Consider the following 8,561-nt stretch of genomic DNA (forward strand, 5'->3'; position numbering starts at 1 on the left):
CACGGATATTAATGCTTATTAAAGTACCAGCGATCAACTAGATTGACTTTAAGACCACTGTCTTAAAACTATACATAGTGAGAATATTTGTCAATTTGTACTATATTATTAATAAAAAATATATTCCGTAACCCGTTGCCTCCCGATTGATTCACAATACTGAAAATTAAACGATTGTATTTATGCACGCTTGTTGTTAGTACAAAAATTGCTGGCAACACACTTTCGTCGGAACACAGTTTTCCAGTCTTCCAAAAATACTACCTTCAGTTGACACTAAGCGAAATCAGCATTTTTTTCTGCACAAGAAATTCAGGCAGATTATATTCGCTACGCGAATGTTAGACATATTCCGAATCAGGATCAGGATCTGCTGTGACGCGTCAGACTAGACCGGAAAACACTTTTTTCACAATCCAAGGTTCATAGACTTCTCGATACTTTCGGCCTGACAGGGACTCCAGGATATCGTCTATGAAGAAATGAAAACGAATGTGCTTTGTTTCCGCTTTACGAATCCGGCCTAATAGTAGCCGTTTGGTTCAATTTCACTGCTCAGTAGGTTGTTCTCCGGGAAAGGAAAGCCGGCGATTCCTGGGGCATCGATTAAGCCTTTGGGAGAGCAGAAAGCGGCAGGCTTCGAAAAACAACGAGGGATACACCCGAATGACACGAAGCGAATCTAAACGGAGTGGATCAGCCGAAGCGAGGAACGTATCTTTTTCGCAGACGGCCGTCAAAGCAAGGCTGCTGTTGTTGCACCTGCGACATAAACCTAGTCATTGTTACACATTTGGTTGGACATTAGCAACTGTTGTTTTCTCTGGCGGTCATTGCAGCTTGGTCGTGGAAGGGACGGCCCAGTTTACTCGAGATCTCGAAATGATTATAGACCGAGCATTTGCTCGTTTCATACGAGCAGCCACGAAGTCACGTCGTCGTGTCGCACTCGGAGATATATAATATACATGTGTATACACATTTTTTTTTTTTGCCAACAGAGCATAAGATGGCAAGGTAAGGATATCGATAAGGAATGCCAGTTTTTGCCTAATGCCATTAGAAGAAGATGACGGAGAAAAAGGGGCACGCGAAAAAGAAGTCTTGTCTACACGTATGAGAAACGGCGAGTCAAATGACGCACGTCGCAGTTATCGCGAGATCCGCAACGTAATGGTAACAACTTTTTGATGCGCAAGATACGTCGATACGTGGACATTAGCCTCGATATTTTCTGACCTGGATCGAAGACGGAATATACAACTCATCCGGTGTGACACCGTGTACCGAAACTATTGGCGTGTACATTTTTAAGAACGGAAGCCGTAAAGTGGTATTCGGTGAAAACAGGAATTTCCGGTAATCAGGATTTTCAACCCGATTTGTTAAGCAAATGAAAGCACGGTGCAATCATTTTCTCAAAACTGCGCTAAAACACGGTTCTAAAACTCACGAGGAGCCTCGAGGTTTTGTAAGATATTTGGCAGCATGTTAAACCGTTCCGTACATCGTTAGTCAGTCATTATCATCGAAATCACTAGGCCTGTATCACTCGTCGGTGATTCGAAATCGACGGCCTCGTATTTAGCATGGGAATTGACTAAAAATCATTATCGTAATCTTCGATACCAAAAGATTTGGATTTCCGTCTGTCAGAACGTTTGCTTGGCTCTCAATTCCTCCCTTATATAGTCTGTATAGCGGCGGGTAAGCCGGATAGGCACTCTGACATTTCCACAATAGACGGGCTTCCGACGGCAATGCCTAGAAACGTTTTGTCGCCGGACCTGCATTGTGCAAGTGACATCTGAGTCCGGGCCATGCCTACAACGTCTATACCGAAAAGATTGACCAACCGTATAGTTCCCGAAATTTTAAAATTTCTTGAATATATCTTATAGGAACCAAAAAGTACTTCGAGCGATTAATTGTATCTAGTCAGTGAATATGCAATAATCTTTGATTTTTATGTAAGCGACTGACCGAGATTAGCCGAGAATTCATCTGAACTCAACTGTTCGTCTTGATAAATAAAAAGAGGATGAGTGAAAATTTTTAAACAAAGCTAGGCTTATTTTGACAACCAGCAGCGACTTCAGGCTGGCCGGTAGAATTCCCGAAAGGCGGCTGTGGGAAAGGTTACGATTTGCATAGCTAAGTTGTGTGCGGTGTCAGTACATAATTAGTTTTCCAGCTGGAGACAGAGGCTGTAAATTGTCGCCAAGGATTTCACATTCTCATATATTCAGTACCACGCTCCTGGCAGTGTCACGCGGCACACTCCGAGGCTTTATTTATACTGATGAAAACAGAGCGTTCGTATATCCCTTACCTGGGAGAAAATCGATCGAACAGCCTCTGTGGTCGACAGGTAAAGATAATCCAAGCCACAGATGCAGATGGAGCCAGCTTCGTCGTAGACGGTTGTGCAACGTTACGTTTAGAGATAACGTGCAATCTGCGGTCAATCGCATCATTTTTGACACGCTTCGTTAAACGCCTTATCAATTTAGTCTCTTTTGCATTTGCTTGCCACCTGCTGGAGTACCAATTTGGCTTAATTTACACGCTGCTGCCGCTCTCAATTTCACCTACACGTCACAGGCAGGACTATACCCGAAAGAACAACATGTACCCGATATCGAATGTTGCCGACACTTCGAGTTGTAATGTGTACCTATATGAAAAATGACAAATTAGTAATACTTTTAGATTTTTTTTTTTTTGCTTTACCACAGGGATCAATTTTCGAGATCGATCCGAGAAACGTGTGAATTCTAGAGAAAGGAACCAATTAGTATACTCGCAATGGCTTATCATCGAGTCTCTCAGTTTGCGGCTAGTGTTCGAGCATTTGGATATTTTCCTACCTCTTTGCTTGGAAACACGAGTGAGGCCGGATGGAACGAAGGATAGCGACTCGAAAGTGACGACGCTGAATGCATCGCACATCTACTCGGGTGAATGGAAGAAGTCCACGGCCGATTTGGCACGTTCTTGTCGTCACCGTGACGACGGCATCACATATACCAAAGTTTCCGGCGCAATTGGGTCGAATCTGTTACGCAACCAAATGAACCCTAGGCCGCTCATTTCCATAACAATGCGTTTATTTCGGTGCACGGTGAGCCAGAGCTGGGGTACCAAAGCGGTACCATCCGCTAGTCACGGAGGCACAAAGGTACAAAGAAGTCCCGCGATGTAGATCGATACTCGATTACCGGTCGTGCCATTATCAGTTCGTATCAATATCTGCCTGAGATAGCTCGCGCGCGCCCGAGGCTTCGGAGTTTGAAAACTTGAAAAGTTTCAAAGCTTCGAGGTCGACGGCGAGCAAACCTCCCCCGCGGCTTTCCTTGTGCCAATATTCTAGCATCAGTTTTTTTCTGCATGGTTCGAGCACGAATATTGGTGAAATCAAAGGCTGGCAAAGTTCATCCTCAACGATAGTCGACCTCGGATTTGAAAGTCACGAGCAATGGTTCCTCGTTTTAGCGATTTATACAAGATGAAGCTCGAAGCCGGAAGAAATTGAGGGCAGACTTTTGCGGTAAGGTCGCGAATAGGCGAGCAACGAAGAGCGAAATACCCCGCGAAATATCAATCGTTTGATCTTTGCCAATTTGGATCGCCCAACTTCCCACAATCATTATCGTCAGCCTCGCGCTTATCGCCTCTGCGAACTAGTCACCCGGATATTCAAGGGTAGCGCCAGGGTACAAAACTCGTCTTATCTCCTCTTCGCTAATGTCAGCCTCTTTGCAATTCTGCCCGTATCTGATGGTTGTTGGTCTTTACATTTTTTCCCTATTCTGTATACCTCCGCGTTTATGCCGTAAGAAAATTACTACGAGGTGCTCGGTCGACCTTCGGCAATGGTAGTTATAATGGAAACAGATTAGTTCTAACGCCGTGATTTGTTCACCATAAACTATAATCGTACCTGCAACGAACGTGTTATGTAATATGCAATAGCTGGGAAAGAAATGTTTAGTCTAGAATTACGGCCAAATTATTTTGCGCACGGTCAGAAAAGAAATGCAGTGGAATATACGAACCTCATTTTTCATTGAAATTCCGTCGCATGTTTTTTGCTCCAAATTAATTACACCAGGGATTTCTCATATCATTTAAATTTATAGGCTTGTTTCAATCTGAGAGAAAAATCTAACGACGCATTAATTTTACCGAAAAAATATGTCACGAATTAGTAGATCAGCGTTAAGGGGATACTTCGGTGAAAGTTTGGCCAAAAAACGGTTTTTTAATTATTAACTGTTGGAAAAAAGTCGTATAAGAAATTCCTTCTACCGATTCTTAGATTATAGTAGCAAATGCTTTGAGAAAAAATTTCAAGCTCCTGCGATGAAAATGTGTGCGTATGTAACCTTTCGCAGGAGATTCTTCGAACCGCTATCAAAAATTCCCTGCGCATACGCTTTCATCGCAGATGGCGGAAATTTTTTTACAAAGCATTTACTACCATAATCTAAAAACTGTTGGAAGGATTTTCTTACTCGACAATCTTCAGCCGATAATTAAAATTTCACCGAAGTCTCCTCTTAAACTGAATAAACCGAAACATTGCGATGGCCAAAAATTGTACACTTCAAAGAAGTCGTTACCGTATTTTTTTTCCGTAATGTATATAATATCCATGTTTTAGTGAAGCGGAAGATGATACAGTTACATTGTATACAACTGGTAGAGCCGAGCTGACCAGCGTGGTGGGGGATCATATAAAGAAAGGCTTTCCAAGCGATGGACCATCATTATAATCTCCAACGGCCTGCAGGTGGTCTACAATTGTTCTAACGAGGTCCAAAGAAACTGGGGAAAAATATTTTAATTGCGCATGCTTTGTTGGGCCCAATTATAAGATGGTGAAAATATAACAAAAAAATTCAACTCTTGTAAAGTGAAGTAAAGTCCGCATCATATCGCACAAACGGCGTTAACTGCGTCGTTGATAAATCGTTTAAAAATGCCGAGTTGTTACAATAATATTCAGTAAGAATTGTTTGAACGTATAAAAAAAAAATATATATATATATATATATAAAGGATGAAAAAGGTAAACGCAAGTGCAAATCTGTAACTTAAAAAAAAACGACGGAGTTTATAATTTTGTCAGTGATTTGTGCTCTCGCGTCAATTAATTAAAAATGTAAATACTCTTGGGGCGTGTTGATATTACAGTAATAACAGTAACAATAAGCATCCTTGCGGAATAGTTACGATGCGAAAAAGAGACCGTACCGTCAACCTCGGTACATAAAGGAGCTGAATTGTCACCACGATTATATTGATGTGTGACGAACACGCACGTCAGACATGAACGCGTGCGTGAGTAACAGTTCGTCGTTCGGCTTTCAGTGCCAATTTTACTAATTATCTGATCCAATTGACTCTGTCTCGCGTGACAATGCTTTCAAAGGCTAGGGTAAATATTGCATCGGAAATATGAGAAATTTCTTGCCTTGCGGCGAATCGAAAAACGAGTGTATCTTTCGAAGTATATTTCACTAATTCGAATGAATCTTCATCACAATATTCAACTCAACGTGTGATTAACGTCATTATTATAACAATTATTACCGAAAAAACATGTAGAATTGTTGGTATCACCTAATATTTCCAGTTTGAAAAATTTAATTTGAACTCATCTTGCTCAACGCGATACATTCTTATTTGATTCTTCGGGACAAGAGGCAGCTTTTCACTTAGCTATACTAATTACCAGAACAATGAATTGAAAACTCCTGTTTCTCACGGTATCGTAGGATTGTGGAAAATCGTATTTTACTCACCAATAATAGAAAAAATGTACAAACAATTTTTCTCGTATCTCTTCAACCGTCAATTTATTATTTAAATTTCCCACGAAACTCTATAATAATGCGTTTGCGGTTCTATCCACTGCATAAGCAGCTCGAGCACTTTGCATGAGAATAGAGAGACGAGAAAAACGCATTTACACCTACATGTACGAGAGTCGTAAAACCAAACGGTTATTCGTGTAAGAATAACAGAGGTGTACACGCAGAAATTGATCACTTAATTTTTTACAGTTCACGATTCCGTGAAAAACTTTTCACGTATAGTAGGTACATTAAACTGCGCAGCTGGTGTGACCCACTTGCAATTTATAGTTTTAAACGAGGCCGTAGCTGGTGGAAAATTCAAACATTACGATAGCCTCTGTTCTTCAAAGTTCAATTCACAAAAACACTTTCCCCGTTAGAGTTCAATTTCAAACTCGAGCAAAGCGTGACACTCGAAAAAAGTAGGGAAATTAAAATCGAAAAAAAAACGATCCAATAATTGGCACAGCTGCCATTTGTCACTGATTAAGTATCTTGAAAAGTTTAACGGGATTATATTTGACTCTTGACCCCGCAGCAGAGCGTCGTGCTTGTCTCAAGATTTTAACTCTGAAGCATGGAAAGAGTGCCGTAAACTCAAGTTATAATTTATCTTACTTATTTACCTAGTAAATAACAGTAAAGTTCTTCGGTGTCGTGCCGCGGCAAACGCACGGTAGGTAATTTCACAAGACAGAGTAGGTATAAAAAGAAATTCGTCCGTATGTTCACAGAATTCGTTGGGATTAATATTCGTCTTCGTCATACTCGGCGAGATTCTCCCCCCACTGGAATCCAAGACTATTAGGCCGTACAAATACCATCATTCAAGGTCTCCCCACAGATCAAGATGGCATCCTGGTCCCCGGCGTCCGAAGTGGCATCCGCCCAGAAAAAGACCTCCGCCACGTCACTATCCCCGTTACAAGCCGAAATATCACAGGTAAGAAGAAAGCTTCAGCCTCGACTGCGGTATATAAAAAAACAAACCCGAGGAAAATAGGTGAAGAAAAGTTGTCGAAAATCAGTTGTAGAAAGTCCGATTTTTTGGGTGCGTGTAGGGATGTGGCGTAAAAAAGCCGCGAATCGAAAGAGATCGTTTTATATATTCTAGCCAAGCAGCTATGGCGCTTTTAAGAGCTTGTATCGGACGAAAGAAAAAAAGAAATCGCACAATTTCTGCAGCTCACCGACCAGCGAGTGCAATGCGAAACATTCAACAGCCGCGTATCCGATTTTCTCGTAAAGTTTTAATGACGTGATTTGATTAGTCGGGAGTGAGCTTGCTCTGCGAACACGCTGCAATAAACTGCAAATCGAACAGGATACTCGTATAATTTACAAGACTTAAACCTGTCGTTAGGTATCCTCCGTCGCATTACGAAAACGGAATCGACTACGCGTCCGACGAACAGCCTTACACGATTGAAATCGAACTGCCAAGACGGTTCGGAGCGGCGGAAAACTATCACGGAACTTCCGGTATTCACAGCAAGAGAGGCCCCAAGAGAGGTGAAGTCTACGACGAGTCGGAATACGACGAGTTCCTGGAGGATGAATATTACGACGAACAGGACAGGGTAATTCGGACGGGAAGGAAGAAGGTGCGGATTAAGGTAATTGCATTGATTCCCGCAAGTTGTTGACAAGGTATAGAAAAAACTGCGGTTCCATGCACGCGTTTCTTCGTTTATAACGAATTACGATTTTTTCATTATCGTTCTGCTTTTTCACGCAAACACCTTTTATTGTGCAAGAATACCGTACGTGATGGAGGAAAATGGAAGTCATTTTTCGATTCAGGACACTCGAAAACATAATGTATCACCAACAACGTCCCATGCAGCTGAAATAAAATATTTCTTTGCAGACCCGTGTTATCGCGCACTTGCAGCGTGCGACGTTGTTTGCGGTCTCAGCTTCCAATGCACGCCAATGGGCTAATTGATCTTCAATTTTCCAGGTGATCAAAGGTCCGAAGCCTAAACTGAACATCAGGATATCTCGCATAGACGATGAGAGGACTAACGGGACCGAGACTTACCCGCTTCTTCAGCCGCAGATATCGACCAACATTGACGAACTTGGTACGCAGTTGGACGAGGAATGGATGCCAGTAAATCCCAAGCCGTCCTACCCAGTTCATCTGAGAGGAGCTCGTTAGCGGGCAATAGATTAAAAGTGTTTATACTGTAATTGTAAATTATTATGTTAATATTAAACTTCTGTTACTGAACGGTGCTTCTTTGCTCTTGTAGACGGTAATATTCTACCTAAATTTTTTTTATCTTCTCATTGAAAAACAATGCTGTAGTCAAGTGCAGGTTTTATTCTCGAAACTCGATTGCATTCGGCTATAGATGGATATTGTTTTAAAAATGAGTGTAACTGGAGACATACAATATCTGACCTTTTTCAGCCGCAGAAATAACAACGCAGTTTTCTTTCGGATCGATGCCTGGTGAGGTGAACAAAGTAAAATACGCAGTTATTTCGTGTCGTTTCTGTTTGCTTTTCACCTAGGAAATCATCGCATTAGAATATAGATTGGATATTTAGAAACCATTTTGTATAGCTGTAAAAACCTTGCAGCTGTCGGAACAAAGTAAACAGTTGGTGGGGATTTATGGGTTGCGATTGATAGATGCTGTTTATGACTGATCCGTTCGATTAACGGGTTGTCGGGATTTATACCTG

General features: G+C 41.6%; 1 protein-coding gene across 2 annotated transcripts; it reads left to right on the forward strand.

Annotated features, from left to right (window-relative positions):
- Window positions 1-5,098: 5,098 nt before the first annotated feature.
- On the forward strand, window positions 5,099-8,050 carry LOC124212141 (uncharacterized). 2 transcript variants are annotated; one of them, XM_046611926.2, is made up of 4 exons: window positions 5,099-5,346; window positions 6,599-6,807; window positions 7,228-7,480; window positions 7,828-8,050. In XM_046611926.2, exons 1-4 carry the CDS (start codon window positions 5,335-5,337, stop codon window positions 8,026-8,028), a joined length of 675 nt encoding a protein of 224 aa, XP_046467882.1. In that variant the 5' UTR covers window positions 5,099-5,334; the 3' UTR covers window positions 8,029-8,050. The 2 variants fall into 2 exon arrangements, with proteins under 2 accessions (XP_046467882.1, XP_046467875.1); XM_046611919.1 differs by lacking the exon at window positions 5,099-5,346 and adding an exon at window positions 5,389-5,443.
- Window positions 8,051-8,561: the final 511 nt, after the last annotated feature.

This window comes from Neodiprion pinetum, chromosome 1, assembly GCF_021155775.2.
Source record: "Neodiprion pinetum isolate iyNeoPine1 chromosome 1, iyNeoPine1.2, whole genome shotgun sequence".
Taxonomy (NCBI): Eukaryota; Metazoa; Arthropoda; class Insecta; order Hymenoptera; family Diprionidae; genus Neodiprion; species Neodiprion pinetum.